Below are 23,065 nucleotides of genomic sequence, written 5' to 3' on the forward strand. Positions count from 1 at the left end.
CAAAGTTCAGCACCTCCTTTAATACGGTTTCAGTTTCTTTCCCTCGAACACATAACCTTTTACTTAATAAATTCAAGTAAAATGAGCTGAAATGTCTATCAGTTTTAACAGACTCATCTTCGTTTGAGTCTTTTATTATAAAATTCTTCCCAACCATTGGCATGGCTATCATCCTTCCAGGCCTGTCATGTTCAGCAAAATTAACCATCTTTGTTTTTGTGTGGTGGGACTTAGGGAGTAATATTTTACTTCCTTAGTTGTACTTTTTTGCATTGCTTTAATTTTTAACAGTATAAAAATAGCATTTCTTAAAAGCAATAAACAGGGAGTTCTTTGAGCCTCCAAGGTGCCAGCCTGGGGGGCTGCCTTGTGCGCAGGTGCCGTAGGGGCTGGGCCGCCTGAGCCTGCTCGGACCCAGGACTCCCCTGGTGCCGTCAGCCTTGACCCTTGGCTGCTCCGGGACACTTGTCCCCGTCCTGCTGGCTGGAGTCGTGGTCACCTTGGCTCTCTGGCGGCTCGTCTTCGGTTCTGGCTACATCGCTTCACCTGGCTTTGCCCTTTCCTGCTGGGAGTGTTCTTGAAACAAAGTCCTTAAAATCAATCCACTGCACGGCCTCCACCGGTTTTCCTCTGGAGCACTGGGGTGGGATTAACCTTTCAGGTCCGAGCCTGGCGCCAAGTGCAGCAAAGCCAGCCTTGCCAGGGACTATCTCTGACGCTCCCTCAGGCGCTGTACTGTCAGCGTCCACTCAGACCTGTGGAAGACCCCGCTCACTCCTGTTGATCTGCTGGGGTTTTGGTCATGACTCACCCATGCGGCAACAATGCACAGCAGCTGGCTGGCCCCAGGGCACAAATGGGACACTGGCTCCTGTTCATCCGTGTAGCCCAGCACCCAACACAGCCCTGGGATGTTTCTGAATCACAGATGATAAGTGCATCAACTAATGGGGCCATATTTAGGGGGATAGTCAGGTACAAGGACGGTGCCAGGGTCCAAAAGGCCATTTCAGGACACTCCCAAGCCACTAAAGAAAGTGACAACTGTCTAAGACCAGGATATCATATGCACGCAGGCACGATCAGATCACACGTGCTGTGTGCCTACTCTGCTCTGGGCCTCATAACATCATTGCCAGGCAGGAGACACTATGGGCCTCTATGTCCGTCATGGACACTGGCTATTCTCAGATGCAGGGAAAAGGAAACAATTGGCTAAGTAGTGAGGCCGAGTTTGATATGTACGTTTATGAGAAAGGGTGATCACAAGTTAGCTTTAGCGATGGAAATTCTAATGTTTCATTACTCGTGGTCAATAGTGACCTTAAGGTCAAGCAAACATTTCTTCATCCACAGAGTGGGGATGCTAATAACTGTTAAAACTTTAATGGATTTCGAGAATAGAAAGATACCGTATGTAAGGAATTCATCACGCCTGGCACACAGTAGGTGCTCAAGAAGTGTCAGTTCTCTTTTTCTTCTTCATTCTCCATTATGAATATAATTAAAAACTGGATGAGCACCTAAACTTGCAATGAGAACATCACTGAGGTAAGAAAATGGATTATACTGTGGAGTTTGTGAGGATGAAGAGATGAGGCTGCCCTTGTGACTTCTGCAGACGTATTTACTTGATGTTTGTTCTGGGGTAACTGCCTTGCATGGCTGATTGCTGGCAGTTGCCATCAGTTGCTGTCTACGTTCATGTTGGAATGTTCTAAGCCCTTAAGAAAACATTTATTATTTTAGGACAGGCACATTTCCAGCATGGGTGGTGGTGATTAAATCTGAAGAGGAGACATTCTTGGGGATAATTTCCAGCACAAGTGTGACACTTTTATGAGTCAACAGCATAGCTGCTGATTGAAATCTCTCTGTGTTGGTACAGATAGAAAACAGTCACAAGACAGGGGAAGCACCCCCTTCTTCCACCTGTTCTGTCACCTCCCAGCCCCTCTGCCTTCCTCCTGTATTTCCACACATCCTCATCCTATCTGTCTTTTAGGGAGGAGCTCAGGTATTACCTTTTATGAAGCCATCTTTCTCCCTTGATTCCTCCATGAAGGTAATTTCTCTCCACCTGAATTCTGAAAACATATCACCTATACATTCTCACCTTCACCTTACTCATCTTACTTTCTACTTTCTACCTTTATGAGTGCTATGTGACATTGAGCAAGCCTCCTAAATTCTCTGGTCATTAGCTTCTCTTTTGCAAAATGAAAGGGGTTGCATGACCCCATTTGAACATCTATGGGGCCTATACAGTGATGGTAACCAAGGCCATCTGGTCTACCCTGGTAAGCAAGGTCATCTGATCTACCCTGGTAATAAAGGTCATCTGGTAACCGAGGCCATCTGGTCTACCCTGGTGAATGAGGACATCTAGTCTACCCCGGTAAATGAAGACATCTGGTCTATGCAGGATGTGGGTCTGAAGGGCTGGCAGCAGCTAACCACATTCCGACGGCAGGTCCTCTGGAAGGAAAACTTGAGTGGTTGCCTCAAGAAATGTCTGTTGAGTGACCAGTGCAAGATCTGTGCCAGGTGCTATGGGCCAGGGAGGTACCAGAAGGGTCAGTGCCAAGTGCCACATGCAAGGACAAAGGACTTGAAGGCCTGTAATCAGTTGGTTTTAAATGAAGCAAAAGGGAGGCCAACCTGGCGGCCTGACTCCACCAGGGGAAGCCCTTCAGAACCTGGTCCTTCCCAGGTCTCCTGCTGGCCTCAGAGGAGTCACTGCCAGGTGGGAAGAGGGTGGGGGGAATTGGGACTTGGGGGGCCTCAGGGAGGTGAAAGTAGCCCCAGCTGGCAGCCGGCAAGAAAACTAGGACCTCAGTCCCACAACCACAGGAATAGAATTCTGCCCACAGCCCATGAGGCCCCAAACCCAGGACACAGCAGGCCAAGCCTGGGCCTGACTCATGGTCACTGGGGGGCAATAAAGGACATTGTTTTAGCCACTAAATTCGTGGTAATCTGTCATGCAGAAGTAGACCATCAATCCACCGCTGCGTGGGTTTCAGGGAGTCTGCAACCCCTTTAGTTGCAGTGTCTGTGTGTGTGGTGGGGCAGCTCTGTGCGTGCTTCTTATTTTGGAGGGGACCCAATGTTTCACCAGATTCTCTGAATGAGAACACATGCTCCCTAGAGAAACTGGGCACAGCGAGTGCTGCATGGAGAGGAAAATCCAGAACCGGCCAAGTGAGTGTGAGCGAACCTACGACAGTTTTTTCTGAAAACACTGAGCATCAGGGCCTGGGGAACAGCAGGGAGACACTGCTACCACCTCTCCTAATTGCTGAGATCTCAGGATGCAGAAAAGCGCTGGGCTTCCCCCGCCCCCCATCTCACTGTGATGAGCATTCCTCACATTCTCGAGAGCTTCCTTTCTGCCTTAATTGGTATGGTTTACAGAAAACAAATGACTCAGACTGAATGATATTTTGCACTATTGTAAAAGATAAGTTGATCTAATTATCATCTAACTTCAGTCACACTGGGAGAAACAGATTATCGTATTTATACTGACACAGAGACAAGATTTATTTTTTTTCTAGAAGAGGCATTTTTCTCTTTGAAATTAGAATGATACGCAAAACTGATTAACCCTGACCATCCCACCTGCTCAATTACACTCTTGTTCCTCAGTACTTTTAGGGTGTGGTCAGAGAAACGGACAAAGTAAAACCCAATGAGCTGACAGGAGGAGAGTTCACAGGGATTCTGTGCTGAGACCAGAAAGAATCAAGTAAAGGGTTAAGTCTTGTCTGCAAATCACAAGTTTTCCCCAGAATCCAACAATAGTGTATTCATTTGCTGGGCATGGAAAAGATGTAAATTGTGCATAACTGAAAGACACAAATTGGATATTGAGAATTAATGGGAAATTATGAATCTGTCAATATTTATTTTCATACCGGCAAACACGTGTCATTAATTAAGACGCACCTTAATGGAAGGATTACAACCTGGCGAATCAGAAAGGCAGGTGTCCCGCCCGAGGCAGTCAGAGGTTCTGGAAAGGAAGCAGCAGGTTGATGTTACCTGCCTAGAGTGACCCCTCAGCCCTGCGGTGAAAGTGACACAATTCCTGGGCCTCTGACCTCACTGATGTTACGTCTCAGGGGAGGAGGGAATAGCAGTTGTGGCAGCAGATCATATCTCCACTGAGGGGGAAATGAGACGAAGGCCATCTTAGGCATGGACTGGAAGCTGCCCACAGTCCTACTTCAGGCTGTGGCCGTGTCTTGTTGCCAGCTCCATGGAGACAGTGGACCATCATCCATTCCCAAGGAGGCAGCCCCTGGGGTACGGTGGGCCCATCCCAGTTGGTGACCCATCCTGGTTGGTGGCCCATCCTGGTTGGTGACCCATCCTGGTTGGTGGCGTGTTCCAGTTGTGGGCCTACTGTGGCTGATGACCCATCCCAGTTGGTGGCCCATTCCAGTTGGTGGCCCATCCTGGTTGGTGACCCATCCTGGTTGGTGGCTTGTCCCAGTTGTGGGCTCATTGTGGTTGATGACCCATCCTAGTTGGTGGCCCCTGTTCTGGTCAGTGGACCTGCCCTGGTTAGTGGACCTGTCCTGATGCCCATCCTAGCTGGTGGCCCATCCTGGTGTCCAGGCCTGGCTGGCAGCTCCACTTACCAACCTTTATTAAGCTCAGGGAACTTCACAGCAACTAGTCTCAAGTTGACAGATCTCCAGAACCAGTAGGGCATCCTTGCTGTTTCATCTGCTTCCAGAAGGTTCTACTTAGTGGAGCAGACACCTCTTAAGGACACAGACGGTGATGGGGAAGAGGAGGTCCGGAGAATGGGGCATCCACAGTGGAAGGAAAGAAATAAAATGATCTCCTTCACAGATGATATCTTATATGTAGAAAACTCTAAAGATTATACACACACATGTACACACAACTGTTTGAGCTAATATATGAATTCAGAAAACTAGCAGGATACAAAATAAATACAAAAAATCAGCCGCATTTCTATACACTAGCAATGAACAATCTGAAAAGGAAATAAAAACAATTCCATTTATGGGTACATATCTCAATGTAATAAAAGCTATTTATGACAATCCCACAGCCAACATAACACTCAATGGAGAAAAGCTGAAAGCCCTCCCACTAAAATCTGGAACAAGATAAGGATGCCCACTCTCACCACTTCTATTCAACATAGTATTGGAAGTCCTCACCACAGCAATCAGATAAGAAAAAGAAAAAGTATACAAATTGGAAGGGAAGAGGTAAAATTGTCATTATATGCCGATGACAGGACACTACATATAGAAAACCCTAAAGACTCCACACAGAAACTACTAGAACTGAGAAACAAATTAAGCAAAATAGCAGGATGCAAGATTAACATACAGAAATTGGTTGCATTTCTTTATAATAACAATTAAATAGAAAGGCAATGAAATAGAAATTTTAAAAAAATCCCTTTTAAAATTGCATCCAAAAAAAAATACTTAAGAATAAACCTGACTAAGGAGGTGAAAGACTTATATGCTGAGAACTATAAAACATTAATAAAGGAAACTGAAGATGATTCAAAGAAATGGAAAGATATCCCATGTTCTTAGATTGAAAGAATTAATATGGCTAAAATGGCCATACTAGCCAAAGCAATCTACAGATTTAATGCAATCCTTATCAAATTACCCATGATGTTTTTCACAGAACTAGAACAGATAATCCTAAAATTTATATGGAACCATAAAAGACTCAGAATTGCCAAAGCAATCCTGAGGAAAAAGAACAAAGAAGGAGGCATAACCCTCCCAGACTTCAGACAATACTACAAAGCTGCAGTAATCAAAACAGCAAGGTACTGGCACAAAAACAGACATATGGATCAATGGAACAGAATAGAGAGCCCAGAAATAAACCCACACACCTCCAGTCAATTAATCTTCAGCAAAGGAGGCAAGAATATACAATGGAGAACAGACAGTCTCTTCAGCAAGTGGTGTTGGGAAAGCTGGACAGCCTTATATATATCAATCAAGTTAGAACACACCCATATACCATACACCATACAGCTCCCTGAGCTTAATAAAGGTTGGTACGTGGAGCTGCCAGCCAGGCCTGGACACCAGGATGGGCCACCAGCTAGGATGGGCCACCAACCAGGATGGGGATCAGGACAGGTCCACTCAAAATGGCTTTAAGACTTAAATATAAGACATGACAACATAAAACTCCATAGGCAAAACATTCTTTGACAGAAGTCATATCAATCAGTCTCCCAAGGCAATAGAAATAAAAGCAAAAATAAACAAATGGGACCTAATCAAACTTATAAGCTTTTGCACTGCAAAGGAAACCATCAACAAAATGAAAAGACAGCCTATGGACTGGGAGAAGATATTTGAAAATGATGTGAACGACAATGGCTTAATTTCCAACATATACAAACAGCTTATACAAATCAATATCAAAAAAACCAACCCAATCAATAAATGGGCAGAAGACCTAAACTGACATTTCAACAAAGAAGACATACAAATGGCCAACAGGCACATGAAAAGATGCTCAACATTGCTAATTATTAGAGCAATGCAAATCAAAACTACAACGAGGGGCTTCCCTGGTGGCGCAGCAGTTAAGAATCCGCCTGCCAATGCAGGGGACATGGGTTCGAGCCCCAGTCCAGGAAGATCCCACGTGCCATGGAGCAACTAAGCCTGTGCACCACAACTTGAGCCTGCACTCTAGAGCCCGCCAGCCTCAACTACTGAGCCCACGTGCTACAACTCCTGAAGCCCGGGTGCCTAGAGCCTGTGCTCTGCAACAAGAGAAGCCACCGCAATGAGAAGCACGTGCACCGCAATGAAGAGTAGCTCCCGCTCACCGCAACTAGAGAAAGCCCGCACACAGCAATGAAGACCCAACACAGCCAAAAATAAATTAAAAAAAAAAAAAAGACTACAATGAGGTAACACCTCACACCACTCAGAATGGCCCTAATCTGATTAAGAAGTCTACAAATAATAAATGCTGGAGAGGGTGTGGAAAAAAGGGAACCCTCCTACACTGTTGGTGGGAACGTGAGCTGGTGCAGCCACTATGGAAAACAGTATGGAGGTTCCTCAAAAAACTAAAAATAGAGTTGCCATATCAAATTGCCATATGATCCAGCAATCTGATTCCTGGGCATATATCCAGACAAAACTCTGATTCAAAAAGATACATGCACCCTAATGTTCACAGCAGCACTATTTACAATAGCCAAGACATGGAAGCAACCTAAATGTCCATTGAAAGATGAATGGATAAAGAAAATATGGGGTGTGTGTGTGTGTGTGTGTGTATATATATATATATATATATATATATATATATAATGGAATACTACTCAGCCATGAAAAAGAATGAAATAATGCCATTTGCAGCAACATGGATGGACCTAGAGATTATCATACTACGTGAAACAAGTCAAAAAGAGAAAGACAAATACCATATGATATCATATATGTGGAATCTAAAATATCACACAAACGTACTTATTTACAAAACAAAAACAGACTCACAGACAGAGAACAGATTTGTGGTTGCTAATGGGGAGGGGGATGGACTGGGAGTTTGGGATCAGCAGATGCAAACTAGCACATATAGGATGGAGAAACAAGGTCCTACTGTATATCACAGGCAGCTATATTCAATATCCTGTAATAAATCATAATGAATATGAAAAAGAATCTATCTATCTATATACTAACAAGAGAGTAAAAAGACAAGCTACAGAATGAGAGAAAATATTTTCAAATCATAGATCTGATAAGGGGTTAATACCCAGCATGAAGAACTCATAATTCAATGACAAAAAGCTAATAATCTAATTCACAAATGGGCAATAACTTCCACAGGAATTTCTCCAAGGAGGAGAAGAGCCAATGAGTACATAGAATGTAAACTGAAACCACCACACGATGCCTCTGCACAACCATGAGGACGGCTACTACCAGGAAAATGGAAAATAACAAGTGTTGGTGAGGACGTGGAGAACTTGGCACTCATGTTTGGCTGGTGGGGATGAAGATGGTGCAGCTGCTGTGGACCACATCCTGGCAGCTCCTCAAAAGGTTAATGTAGAGTCGCCATCTGATCCAGCTATTCCACTCCCAAGATAAATGAAAACAAATGTGCATGCAGAATTTTGTACATGATGTTCACAGTAGCATTATTCATAACAGGAAATGGGGGAAACAACCCCAGTGTCCACGGACAGAAGGTGGAACATTGTTCAGCCTAAAAAAGGAAGGACAGTGGTGATGACCTCACAACACTGTGAATGTACTTAATGCCACTTAACTGTACACTTCAAAATGGCTAAAATGGCATACTTTGTTATGTATATTTTGCCACAATAAAAAAGTATATTTTCATGTATAGAGACAGTGCCAATCCTAAGACGCTGCATCGATTGATTGACTGGTGTTTTTAAAACTCAAGTCTCACTGAAAACTGGTGACGGCTTCTGTGACAAAAGGAAGATCAAACAGGAAAAACATGTTCTTGATATTCTTCTCAAAGTAAAGAGGAAAAAAAGAAGAAAACAATCAATAAATTCAACTAGAATCAAACTACTTAACCATGAACGTTTTAATATCCATACGACATTCTTAAAACAAACTTTCAGACACAAAGTGATTTAAAACTTTATAAAAATATATATACAGCTTCAAACTATACAGTTTATTCAATTTAACAGAATGTCCATTTTTTAATTTAAGACACACACAATTTCAAAGAAATTTTCAATTTTATCCCAATTTCTCACTTAAAGTCTCAGATTACATCTACCTATTATGTACAAACAGATGAATTGAAATGTCCTCAAAGTTCCCAGGGTTTGGGTTACAAAGAAAACTTAGAGAATTTCATCTTCTCTGTGTATAGAAATTAAGTCTCAGCCCATTTCATATCTGTCTTTCCTATTTTCTTGTCAAATATTAGCTCTTCTTAAATAGATGTACTGATTTTATTCATTGTTTTTCTCAGGAAGGATATGTGTGATCCAGTAATTAAAGAAAGCTGAGATTACTCGGGCATAGTCTGGAAAGCAAAAAGAAAACAGAACAAAAAATAAAACAAAAAATTCAAACAAAAAGAAAAATTATAAATTATTATTTTGTAGATAGTAGTCCTTAGGCCCAAAGTAAACCCTGAAATAATCTAATAAGACACAACTCGGGTGTTGAAATGATGTTGATTGTCAGCACGCTTGCAAATCCCATAAAAGTATGGGTGAGTTTGGAATATTTGTATTTCACTTGGATACAAAAGTTCTGTTAGTTAGAGCTGAACTCCATAACACCACACGCAATATTACATGCTTAACATCTGAGCTCAAAGAAAACCACATACAAACTGAAATGAAACAGAAATAGAAGTTTACTTCAAAGGTGGACAAAGCAGCAGGACGTTAGAAGCAGGATTCTAAGTGAGATGAGCTGGAAGGGACAGCACTCAGGTTTCAGGAAACTGTCCCAGGAACAGCCCAGCAAAGGGCCTGAGCTGAGGTCACAGCCCCTCATTTTGGGCCTCACTCCTCGTAAAGATGCTCACTGAGGGGGACGCAGGTCCGGAGGCTCCAACCCTGAGAGCACACACACCCTGTCTGGCTCAGATCCTGGTGCCTGAGGGGCAGCCGACTGCTGCTGAGGCCCCGAGACGCACTTTCGAGCAGAGGCTGGGACTGCGGGGAGGGGTCCCATCTCACGCTCCATGCAGAAGTGTGGCTGAGGTGCCTCCAAACTCGTCCCCCGTCCTGCCCGGGCCAGCTACCCTGCCCCCCAGCCTCGGGCTCCCGAGGATGGTGGTGGCTAATGTGTGCACAGAGGACTCAAGAGGGTCCAGGGCGAGGATGCCTGCAGCATCTTCATGGTGCGCGGAGCATGATAAAAACCCCACAGATGGTGACGCGCATGTACATGCAGATGACGGAACGCAATATGTGAGACCAACTGTAAAAACACGTGCACCGGCCTCGGGACACGGCTGCTGCACCCCAGTCAATGAAACACCCGTGAACTAGGAAAAACAATCGTTGAGGCAGCAGAGAGAGAAAGCCCCCTGTGTCTGCTGTTAAATGCTACTATTTCCAGGCTTACTCTATAGACAGGAGAGATACAGCTACTAATTAAACTTCATAAGCTAGTTTTATGAAAAAGAAAACAATTTCAGAATGCTAAATCTGAATTAGACAGAACCAATATTTGAAAATAAAGCTTCACCATTTGTAAGATTTCATTTTACCAAGTAGCTCAACATAGAAAAACTTTGACTGCACATCCTACATGCACTAAAAAGGAATCCATTTTCACAGAAAAGTGCTTCATGCATAAATTTTAGTTCCACCAACTACTTAAGGTGCTTGTAGGCAAAACCTGTCCAATGGTTTCAACGTAAGAAGCAAGAGAAGCGTTTCCACTCAATCCCCAATCCCTGTTCCAAGCTCTCCTGATGCATCTCAGAGCCACGCGTGAAGAACGTCTTCAGTGTGAGGAACTCCACTGAATTGTAAATGATATATTTTCATCTCTCATAAAAACTTCATATTAGTTTAACTTAATAAAATTGGCTTTTTGCAATCTGAAAATGTAAATTATGGAAATGTAGATCTTTTTACATTTCTTACAGAAATGTAAATTATTATTATTTTTTTGCGGTACGCGGGCCTCTCACTGTTGTGGCCTCTCCCATTGTGTAGCACAGGCTCGGGACGCGCAGGCTCAGCAGCCATGGCTCACAGGCCCAGCTGCTCCGCGGCATGTGGGATCTTCCCGGACTGGGGCACGAACCCGTGTCCCCTGCATCGGCAGGCGGACTCTCAACCACTGCGCCACCAGGGAAGCCCGGAAATGTACATTTTTAAATACTGAATACAGCAGGCCCAACAACCAGCAGTAAGGAAAGGAGCAAACACTGGATCACGGGGCTGGGGGTCCCGAGTGGCCCTGCGGCGCCCCCGGCAGGAGCAGGGCTCTGCCAGCACTTGCTCCCCTGCCTGAGGGTCTCCCTTCCCAGAGCTGCTCCCACTGGCAGCCCACCGGCTCTCACTCCTCCCATACCACCTCTGGTCCTACTCCTCGCGGCAACCCCCCCGAAGGCGCCACCTTCACCCCATCTCTGGTCCCGCTCTGACAAAGCCTCTGTCCCCCCGGACCCCAGGCTGCTCTGTGGGGGTGACTGGCAGTGGCTCTCCCAGGCCTAAGTCCCCACACCTGGACGTCCGACAGGAACCTCCAGTCGGCCCAGCTCAACACCCCACCTGCTCCTGTGGCTGCCTCTCCTGCCTCATGATGCGCTGCAGGCTTCGTGCAGGGCTCTGGGTCACAGACGCCCACGTCCAGTCAGTCGGCAAACCCTACTGAGTCCACCTTCACAGCCGACACAAATCTGACCGCGCCCGGGAGTATGACCGAAGCCCCCGCTGTCCCCGACCCCTTCTCTAGTCCGAACGTGATGGCTGGAGAGATCTTGCTAAGTGCAGTCAGACCCAACAGGCTGGCCTTCCAGCGGCCCCACGTCGCCCAGGATAAAGGCCAACAAACTCAGCACAACCTCCAGGGCCCGACGTGACCCGGTCCCCGGCTCCTCTCCCACCCACTTCTGACCCCTCGCTCCCCTCCCCACAAGACCCCGCCCCCCCCCATGTCTTCTCCGTGGGCTCAGCTGTACGAAGCACACCTCACTGACTTCTCGGTCTGGCTTCCTCCATCCCCCACTAGAACGTAAGCCCCGAAGGGCAGGGCGCTCTCCCCTGAAGACCCGCGGCGGGACCAGGGCCGCACAGGCAGGGCAGATGAGGCCCCCTAACAGATCACTACTGAACGTACGGGGGAGGCAGGTCCTCCTGGCGACCCCAACGCGCAGGGGTCTCGTCAACTCCCGCCAGCCACTTGCTAATTATACTGGTGCCGTATTGCTTTACGGCTGGCTTTACTGTTATTTCATGTGACGAAATGTGATATGTGGCTTTTTAAACATGTCAGTCTTGACTCTTTAGCTATACTATGAGGTTTCCAAGGAGAAAAACCATGCACTGTACTCATTTTGAGATTACTGCCCCAAGGTAATCTGCAGAATCACTTCCATTCACTCAACTAAAAGTTTGTCCAGTGCCTGTCTTGGGTCTGGCACGGAGTTCTGCTCCATGCTGTGCAGGTGCTCTCCAAAAAGTCCTGATCGTCTGATACTCAGTGTTTACAGATTTCTGCGGCCGGAGTATTCCCACCGTGGCCCGGTGGGACTTCAAGCTGCCAGTGTGAAGCCCCACCCATGGCATTGTGAAGACACAAGCACAGTCGGCCCAGCACTCTACAGTCTGCATGAAATGGGCACCCAACAAAGGTTGAGGAAGTAACAAAAGAGAAATCATCTTATAGTTCAACTCCCTTTTTACTGTAGGGTCCAGGAAGGCAGACCAAGGCATTTGGAGGACAGAAAAAATGTACCTTCTCCAAATCTAGCAGAGGAAAAGGAAAAGGGAAAAAGAAATGAACTCTTTCACTTCCATTTAAACTAATAAGGATTTGGTCCTAAGAGTGGAGCTCACAAGTCTGGAGAATTAGATTGTACACGCATATCTGCATATATCATGAGAGATATTTTTATAGCAAGAGAGATGCAAGAAGCATATTCCTCTGTGGGAATCTATTCCTCAAGCCATATGTGCATCCTTATATTTTCTGATTCAGGACTGCTTTGCTAGAGAGTAAGTTTTTCAGAGGCAAATCCTAGACAAGTGTCTAAAGCAGCACAATGAATAAAGTGCACAGTACATACCGGGTGGCATCCTGCAATGTTCTGGGAACACTTCCAGGGCACTCTTCAATCTTTCAGTATCTTGCAAAAGTAACAGCGTTTTCATGTGATCCAGAATGAACACATCTGAGGAGGGCATGCTGTGAGTTTCAAGATATTTAAATAGCTCTCCACTGGTCTCCATGAAGACAGCCGAGTCTGAATCCTTGGAGACACCTAAACGAAGACAGGGTCACTTAGAAATGCATTTTTACTCTTACAAACTGAAGATAAGCTCTCACCTCCTAAAGAAAGCCTCAAACGTATATTTCTATTTAGAACGATGTGTTTGAGAGACAATCAGAACAGAACTTTGAGAAGCAAACCACAAAATACAACTGTTGAACCACAGTGGAAAGGTGGTGTGTTACGGGCACCGATCTCGTAAAGCAGCTCTGAGTGTTCCATGTACCGGAATCCACGCACGCGGCAGGGGAAACACATGAAACCAAGCCCTCCGATGGTGTCAGGCATCTACAAACAGCATTAAGCTGCTGGGCAGTTGGGATGCTTCAAGGAAGCCAAGGAGGCTGCCCCATGAGCACAGCACTGTCCCCACTGCTGGCCGGCGGCAGGCCTACATCATGCTGAGGCCATTTCTGCACTATCCTAGTTGGTGTTCACAGGATGCCTAGAATCTGTGACTTCATGGTCTTTGTCAACTTTGAAAAACTCCCAGCTGCCACCTCTTACACGTCCCTTGTGCCCCAGTCCCATGGGTGAGGCTCCTTCGGGCCCATGTGGCTGTTATGCTCCTTCTGTGTTTTCCATCCTTTCCTCTCCCTCCTTCACTCTGGATACTTCCTTCAGCCTGCCTTGCAGTTACTAATTCTCTTCTATGCTGAATCTAATCTGCTGTCTGAACTCGTCTTTGAGTCCTTAATTTGTTATTATATTTCTCAGGTCTAGAATTTCCGTTTGATTATCCTAATAGATTCAAATTATCTGGTGAAAGTCTCCGCTTTTCACGTTTTTTCTCCATCTTCTCCCTACTTCTTGGACATCTAGATCATAGCTATTTTAAGTCCCTTGTCTGGTAACATCAGCGTCTCCACCCCGTGGCCTCTTTCTGCTGCTCTTTTCCTCATGGTTTCGGTCGTATGGTCCGGTCTCTTGCTGTGTCTGACACACTCCTTTGAATGACCATGAAAATTGCAGGGTCTTGGCGAACGACATTTTCCTCCAGAGAGGGTCCCCCCTTGCCTCTGCTCGGCAGACAGAGAAGGGGCAGGCGACTGAACTGACCACAGGGTGGCTGCACGTCTGGCCGGCAGTTGTCCACCTGCACCTGAGCGCGTGGCCTGCGTGCTGCACTGGAGGGTCAGGTTAGCCCTGCCTGCTTGGTCCCTCAGGACGCCACAAAGGCCGCCCTGCCATGTGGAAGAGGTCTGCCTGGTTGCCCTCCTCCCATCCCACAGTTCAGGTCTTGGCCAAGGTTTTGAGGGGGGACAAGCAGAGCTTTGCTCTGGTCTCTGACCCTCCTTTCTTACAGAGCTGGCCGACCCTGGGCCCTCCACTTTCCCCCCCAGACCTGTGAGACCACTGGGGCTCTGCTGGTTTGCCTGCTCTCCAGGCTGCACTGCCCCTTCCCCTGGACCCTTGCCCAAGCCCCTGTCCAAACTGGCAGACACCTTGAGGGAAGGAGGGCAGCAGCATTCTGGCTCACCCGGCCTGTGGTTCACCTCCTCTGGGATTTGTCACAAGGGCTTTTCCTCAGCAGCTCTTAAAACTCCAAGTACACTTTAAACTTCAGTCCTTCTTGGCAGGAGGGCTGTCTGCCACAAGCTACTCCCTCACGCAGAGAATGGATAATCTACTGAGATCTCTCTGAAGCCTACTTCTGCTCTGCAGTGTCTCCGCCACGTCCTCCTATTAGTCTCATGTGGATATTCGTTAAGGATGTTTTCAACTTAACACAAAATGTGGATAAACAAGCAAAAGAGGAAAAGGGTCAATCTTGGTTAAAATGGACCCGTTAATCATGGTGTTTTCGCATCACTGTTTAAGTCCATCCCTTACCCCTCCAGTTATCACATAGGCAGTATTTCTCCATCTTGGTCATGCTGGAGGTTCGATGCACTAAGCCCACCACATCCCCTGAATCTCGCAGGGACAGATCAGAATGGTGGCAGTTATCCCAGCACTTCTGTTCTTGGCACCGAGCCAGCACCTGCTCCTTCCTGACCCTCAGGGCTGCTGTCTGTTAGGCTCCACACAAAGGTGAGGGATTATCACCCATCAGAATAAATCCCAGGATAAACCTCAGCTCCTATATCAGTACAAATAGTGGTCCAATATGCTTACTGAAAAATCTCAAATCACTAAGCCACACATTGGGGAAGCAAATCAACGTGTGTCCGAGAGAGAGAGAGCTGTGCTTCCTTCACCTCTCTACTAGCCGATGAAAATGAGCAAGAATTCATCAAAGTCTCCAACTTGGATTTATCTTTTCTTTAAACATAGAGCTGAGAATAGCACCATATTCTGAAGTTGGATCTTAGAGAAATGAGGATGATGAGACCACCCTCGTTTGGACCCACACCTCTAATGGGCTGGCTGTTTCCCCTGGTGAGCCTAGAGCAGGGGGCCAGCCCAGATCTTTGGTGGGATGAATTTAAATATTTGGATTTTTGCCTCAAAACTAATGACTTATTTTGAATACTGAATATTTTTAATGTTTTGTATTTTAAACATTTAAATATTTTACATTTGCTTAATTTTCCAAAGAAGTAGATGCCATTATTCAAAAGAACAACAGGAAAAAACATACCATCATAAAAATAAATTTCTTGTGTTGACTTCAAAAAGTTCAGGATACCATCTGCCTTTTCATTGGTACTTTTAACGTCTTCCTTCCCGGCGTCTGTGGCTCCTTCCTCCTCGGCATCCGGGCCCCCTCCCTCCCCGTCTGCGCCGTCCTCTCCATCACTCACTCTCACGTCGCCCTGCTCACTGCTGGTCTCCTCAGGCTGGTACATGAAGTTGACGCCAGAGACTCCTGTTAGTAAGCCAGCTGCTTTCTTCCTTTTAATTTGCTGTTTCTTTTTCAGTTTCCTTTTTTTATTTTTGCTTATTGTAGGGCCATCTGTGTGGCTGTGGCTGTGTGGCTGCAATTTTTCTTGCAAAATACTCTGCTGTTTCTCTAATTCTGCTTGTTCTAGAGGAATGTTACTGGGATTTTTAAATTTTTTCTTTGAATTATGCTTTCTAATTCTTCTTCTCTTTGGTTGAGCCTGAAGATCCTGATCTATAAAAACAAAAATTCAAATATAACAATTTTCTGTAAAATGGAACCATAACAAACTTACTAGGCTAGATAAATTTTCCATTAGGATCTTGTAATTTTAGTAGAAAAGGAATTTAAAATATTTACTTCAGTGATTCTTAACTTTATACCAACAAAGTACACTGTTGAGGATACTAGGATTTACCATGAAGTAAATAACCTACTTGTTCTTCCAAAAAAGGTGTATGTACGTGTACGCGTATGTGTGTGTATATGTATTTACTCAACATTGTTACAATCATGACATATGGTATGATTTTAAGGATGTAAGAGTTGTTGCAGTTTGATCGAGAGTAAAATTTCATGCCTGTGGTCTTGGGGAGAGAAACATGAATTCTCATGTTTTTTAAAGTGTCCTTTAGCACCTTCTAAAGAGTTACTTGTGTGTGAGGATAAGAAGCAAGCAGTGACGACCTGCCCATCCGAATCAGCAATGGGTCCCATATGAATGAAGATGACGTCTGGGCTCTCGGCAGGTAAGTGACATGGTCAAGATGTGGCAGTCACTGCCACGCAACAGACAAGGTCTGGAGTGGACGTGGGGTGGTAAGGCCTGCGGTGGACGTGGGGCCTGAGAGGGACGACCCGCATGCCAATCCTGCCCCGTCCACCCCATCCCCGCACCCTCGTGGCAGTGCATGCCCGTCACATGCTCAGCACATGCCCGGTGCACGCCCAGCACACCCGCTGCTGCCCACACTCGCCCACCTGCTCCGTCCCAGCCAACCAAGGACGGCGGTGCTGCCATCAACGCTCAGACGCTTCTTCTCAACAACCCTCACTTCTCACAGGTTCTCCTTAGGCCCACCACAGGTTATGGTGAGAAATCAAACACCATGCGTGAGACTTCTGAGACACTGTGCGTCACTACGTGGAATGAAGATCCCTCTCCCTGTAATTTGCACTCTAAGGCTTTGATCTGCCGCTGACGTCAGACAGAAGATGCCGCGTGGTCCTTGCGCTGTGTTTCCTGTGATGAGGGGCCTGAGACTCGGAACACGCTGGTCACACCCTCTGATCTGTGGAGGGGGCTTCTTCTCTTGTTCTGGGCTCTGAGTCTATTTATGCAGCCAAACTCCGACCTGCGCATTTAAACAAGCGTCCACCCGCCCCCCCCGGCCTGTGTGACACGGAAGGCCCCCTCCCCTGCAGCTTCGCGTCATCATCAAACCAGACACTGCCTCTGGATACGGGGAGCGTCCTCCCCTGACTCTGGAATGAGAGTCCTCGGTTTTCTCTTGATACACGTGACAACCAGGAGACCTGGTGCTGCCTGCAACTTGGCATGAAGCCCAAATTACTCCTCATAAAATCACGACGTGACACTGTCATACAGTCCCATACTTGGTACATTTTCTCTCTCTTCTCAATCACCAGTGGATGATTGAACACAGCATTTTCCTATTTCATTTGAAAGTTGATATTAACTGATTTTAGAGACCTGCTTAGTGTTGCTGACAGACACCTGATTCATGAGTATCTCTGAATAGCTGGCCCTTGAGCTGCTCTTGTAAAATATTAATGTCTGAAAAATGACCACTGCTTATGGAGTTTAAAAAATTTTCCAGATGCAGTTTAAAAAAAGAAAAAATTACATTTCTCCTCATTGGGGTCTATTCTTGCCTTTATTGATTTGGAAAAGAAGTCATCCATAGGATGCTTTATCAAGTCACAGTAAAGCCATCTGGGGACCAGCGTGCAGTCATCTGGGGGCATCCTCACTGTCCACCAAGAATGGCATCCGGAGAGCTGCTCTCATTTATTCCCTGATATCTCCATTCTCCAGGCCCTTCCAGCCGAGCCAATTACTGACGTCACCCTCCGGTTCATCTCTCTTTGCAAGTGGTGAGAGCACAGCACGCATGCTGCCCTGTGAGGATGATTGTGCTATCAGCCTGCTACTCTAAAAGACTATATAAAACAGGAATTTGAGAAGGAGGAGGTAGCAAAAAAGGGTGTAAAACACAAGAGTATCATACTTTTTCATATAAGTGTGTGTGCACACTTCTTAAGAGGAAAATTTAATACACACTGAGATACTGAAGGTCCAGATGCCAGACCTGTGGGGTTAACTGTGGTTTCTGGGTGCTGTGACTGTAGGTTTTTTTTTTCATTGTATTTTTCTGATTTCCAACTGTAGGACATTGAGCAGATACTGCTTTCATAATAAGGAAAAATTATTATTTTAAACTTGATGAAATTATGACAACTCAAAACATGGGATGTCACTAAATTCTACTTAAAGGTGAATTTATAATCTTAAATATGTCAGGAAAGAAAAAAGGCTAAAAATCAATCATAAGTAAGAAAGAAGCTGGAAAAACAACAGCAACTTATACCTGAGGAAAGCAGAAGGAAAGAAATAACCATCAGAGGAGCACAAAATAAAGGAAGAGAAAAGAAAACCCAACAGAGAGACAGCAACCGGCACTGACACTGTGAAGAAAGAAAACAGACGAACAGTGCAAGACTGGACGGGACGAGCAGAGGACACATAAAGGCCAGCGTGGGGTGAAGGCGTGTGTTAACATACATCCTGTAGGCGCGAAAGGACCAATAAGATGGCTCTATGAACAACTCTATGCAAATAAATTACATAGTTTGTATGAAATGGAGGATTCTGAGAAAAGTACAACATACCAAACTGGACACATGAAGAAATGGAAAATCTTAATAGTCCTATATCTATTACAAAATTGAATCTTTAGTTAAAAATAATCCCACAAAAGAACTTCAGGCCTAGGTGGATTCACCTGACTTCTAAGGAACATTTAAGGAAGAAACAAACGCCCAACATACAAAACATTTCTGGAGAACAGACACAGTGACAGTGACCACACGCTTTGTGAGGACAACACAGTTCTTTCAAAACCTGATGAGGACACTGAAAGACGGGAAGGTTGCAGGCCAACCCCTCTCCTAAACAGCAATACAAAACTTCTAAACAAAATATTAACCGTTTTATTGTAGTGATATAAAGTATTCAATCAATATTAACACCAACAAATCATGAAAACGTGTAGCAAACTAGAAATGTAAGGGAAATGCGAAATGCGATAGAAGGTGAGAAAATCCCGCAGGGACACTGCACGTGGCGCCCTCACCCTGCTGCTTCCCTGCCGGAGGCCCTGGCGATGCAACAAGAGGAGGGAAAGTGTCAGACCTCACGGGGACGCCAGCTACAGACGGCACCACTGTTAAGTCCAAAAGGCCCCCAGGCCCTACAGACAGGCTGCATGGGAGCCTGCAGACACAGAAGCAGGACGCGAGTGCGGCAAGGAGGACGCTCACCCGCACGGCAACCAGGGTCGCAAGGTAACGCTGGCGAGCGCCAAGCTTGGCAGAGAGCACCAACCCCAAGGACCCCACCGGACACTGGAACTGCAGCCCCAGAGCAGCAGGGAGCCTCGCTGTCCCTGGGCCTCCCCGTAATGAGGGCTCCGCAGAGGCCGAAGCAGGGGCGCCCATGCTGCCCTGGGGTCAGCAGACGTGGCACCCGAGTCTCCACCTCAGCTCATGCCCCTGCATCACTCCCAGGGCGCACAGTCCCGGAGGTGGGGGAGTCCTTCTGCTTCTGGACAGCATGGCACCGTCCGGGACGCTCACCACGGGCTCGTGCAGGAGGCAATGGCTGGGGACATCCGGCTCCCGGGGCCAGAAGTCACACGGCCACCCTGCTCTTTCCGCGTCTTGTTCATGGTAACTGACAGGACTAATTACTTGATCTGAAGAAATACTCATCACTCAATGCCCTTTCGACGCTACATATTTGTTGCCTGAGTCTCTCGTTTTCTCACAGATGAGGGACAGCGGTTACTGCAGGAGGACTTCACCACCCTAATTGTGTGCTACCCGACATGGGTTCACATCTACCTCGGCAGCCGGTGCTTAGAGGCCTTTTCCCCAAAGGAGACATCTTTGTGTCTGTTTCCTAAGTACATCTTGATGCGACTTAGCGTGGAGAATATCCAGTTAACTCACACAGACACGGTTCAATATTTCTTTTGAAAAACAGTAATGCATGTTAATACCTAGATATGATATGTAGGCATTAAAATCGATACAAAGATCTGTTAATTTTCTTCTTTTAACATTTCCAGCATAACCTATAGATCACTGGGCAATGGCTACACATAATTGAACATAATTTTTTTTAACATCTTTATGGGAGTATAATTGCTTTACAATGTTGTGTTAGTTTCTGTTGTATAACAAAGTGAATCAGCTATACGTATACATACATTCCCATATCTCTTCCCTCTTGCGTCTCCCTCCCACCCTCCCTATCCCACCCTTCTAGGTGGACACAAAGCACCGAGCTGATCTCCCTGTGCTATGCGGCTGCTTCCCACTAGCTATCGAGTTTATGTTTGGGAGTGTATATATGTCCATGCCACTCTCTCACTTCGTCCCAGCTTCCCCTTCCCCCTCCCCATGTCCTCAAGTCCATTCTCTACGTCTGCGCCTTTATTCCTGTCCTGCCCCTAGGTTCATCAGAACCATTTTTTTTTTAGATTCCACATAGATGTGTTAGCATACGGTATTTGTTTTTCTCTTTCTGACTTGCTTCACTCCGTATGACAGACTCTATGTCCATCCTCACTACAAATAACTCAATTTCATTTCTTTTTATGGCTGAGTAATATTCCATTGTATATATGTGCCACATCTTCTTTATCCATTCTTCTGTTGATGGACACTTAGGTTGCTTCCATGTCCTGGCTATTGTAAATAGAGCTGCAGTGAACACTGCGGTACATGACTCTTTTTGAATGATGGTTTTCTCAGGGTATGTGCCCAGGAGTGGGATTGCTGGGTCATATGTGTAGTTCTGTTTTTAGTTTTTTAAGGAACCTCCATACTGTTCTCCATAGTGGCTGTATCAATTTACATTCCCACCAACAGTGCAAAAGCGTTCCCTTTTCTCCACACCCCCTCCAGCATTTGTTGTTTGTAGATTTTCTGATGATGCCCATTCTAACTGGTATGAGGTGATACCTCATTGTAGTTTTGATGTGCATTTCTCTAATAACTAGTGATGTTGAGCAGCTTTTCATGTGTTTGTCAGCAATCTGCATGTCTTCTTTGGAGAAATGCCTATTTAGGTCTTCTGCCCATTTTTGGATTGGGCTGTTTGTTTTTCTGATATTGAGCTGCATGAGCTACTTGTATATTTTGGAAATTAATCCCTTGTCAGTTGCTTTTAAAAAGAACGTAGCTGTTTGGCTGGGTTACATGCAGAACTCCGAGTAATGTAACATAATTTATAAAGATATGGAAAAATGATAAATTTGACCCTTTATAACATTTTCTACCCCAAACATACCAGACCTTTTCATGATTCTTCATTCTCTGTCGAAAATTAAATCGTTCCTCTTGTTTATGAGCCAAGCTTTTCTTACCAGTTCCAATCTCAAGTGCTTTATAAGACTTCCCAAGGTTAGCTTCTCCATCCGCTGTGCTCCTATGGCGCTTGGTCTCTATCGCTAATAACACGTAGTACTGAATGACAAAGTCTGTTACTGACTTTGTTCCACTCCCTAACCTCTAAGCTCTACAGCAGTAAGGGTTGTGTTATCATCATGGTTGTTCCTCCAATGTCTGACACACAAGGTTCAAACAAAGAGCTCATTATATCAGATCCAGCCACGGTGCAGAAAGAGACGGTGCAATCAGGGGACAGAACCCATGTGCTCTGGAAGTCAAGAGCAAAAGCTGCTTATTTATCATTTCCACAAATATGAATCAACTGTCCTTTGGAGACTGAAGTATGGCTACACGTGGTGCGTTTAAATCTGCTGATCATCAGAGTCACTCCTCGGTATTCATACAACCAGAAAGGACTCTCATAGTCAGGCTTTCTCTCTCCCAGTCAGATAGATTAGGGTGAACTTAGGTAGGAAGTCTGGGACTCTTGACTTTTTACTAACAGGGAGTTCCTTGGGCTGTCAATGAGTTAAGCCAAGTCTCACACGCAGCCAATGGCTTCTATGGCCCAGGACAAAGCAGGGAGCAGGGTGTAAGGTCACCTTCACAAGGTCAGCCTCTGGGCACGGAGGAGATCCATCACTCTGGCTCTACCATGACCAACTGCTACTTCACACCGGATGCTTTTGTTGCAAGTAGTCTCCTGTTTGGCTCTGATTACCTTGAGATTAAGAATCTGACTGCCTGTGAAAATGCAATGGAATTTACATTCAGAATTCGCAAGATTCTTATGCTACCTCATTATTTTAGGATACAGATGGTGTCAAATCCTAAAAGTCACTGCCAAGACTGATGTCAAGGAGCTTACCACTTATGTTTTCTTCTAGGAGTTTTATGGTTTCAGTTCTTACATTCAGGTCTTAAATTTATTTTGAGTTAGTTTTTGTGTATGGTGCGAGACAGGGTTCTAGTTTCATTCTTTTGCATGTGGCTGTCCAGTTTTCCCAACACCATTTATTGAAGAAACTGTCCTTTCCCCATTGTACAGTCTTGGCTCCTTTGTTGTAAATTAATTGACCATATATGTGTGGGTTTATTTCTGGGCTCTCTATTCTGTTCCATTGGTCTATGTGTATGTTTTTATGCCAATATCACACTGTTCAGATTACTGCAGCTTTGTAATATAGTTTGAGGTCAGAAAGCATGTTACCTCTAGCTTTGTTCTTCTTTCTCAAGATTGCTTTGGCTATTCAGGGTCTTTTGTGGTTCCATACAAATTTTAAGATTATTTGTTCCATTTCTGTGAGAAATTCCCTTGGAATTTTGATAGGGATTGCACTGAATCTGTAGATTGCTTTGGGTAGTATGGACATTTTAACAATAGTAATTCTTCCAATCTGCGAGCATGAAATATCTTTCCATTTATTTACATTTGTCATTGTCAATTTCCTTCATCAATGTCTTATAGTTTTCATGTATAGATCTTTCACCTCCATTAAATTTATTCCTACCTAGGAATTTTATTCTTTT

The 23,065-nt window shown here is 45.4% G+C and overlaps 1 protein-coding gene across 5 annotated transcripts in view; it reads right to left on the bottom strand.

The window, feature by feature from the left end:
* The window catches only part of ERICH1 (glutamate rich 1), a 109,302-nt gene that overhangs the window by 53,362 nt on the left and 32,875 nt on the right, over nucleotides 1-23,065 (bottom strand). For 2 of the 5 annotated variants that reach the window (XM_012537404.3, XM_049704262.1), the window contains 3 exons: nucleotides 15,593-16,069; nucleotides 12,805-12,999; nucleotides 8,599-9,069 (listed from right to left, as the gene is read on the bottom strand). In XM_012537404.3, coding sequence (XP_012392858.1) covers nucleotides 8,996-9,069; nucleotides 12,805-12,999; nucleotides 15,593-16,069 — 746 coding nt within the window. In that variant the 3' untranslated portion in view covers nucleotides 8,599-8,995. Of the gene's footprint in view, nucleotides 1-3,879; nucleotides 8,263-8,598; nucleotides 9,070-12,804; nucleotides 13,000-15,592; nucleotides 16,070-23,065 lie in introns of those variants that run through there. The other 3 variants (XR_004478057.2, XR_004478056.2, XM_033409299.2) reach the window with 2 other exon arrangements.

Source organism: Orcinus orca, chromosome 21 (assembly GCF_937001465.1).
Source record: "Orcinus orca chromosome 21, mOrcOrc1.1, whole genome shotgun sequence".
Classification (NCBI taxonomy): domain Eukaryota; kingdom Metazoa; phylum Chordata; class Mammalia; order Artiodactyla; family Delphinidae; genus Orcinus; species Orcinus orca.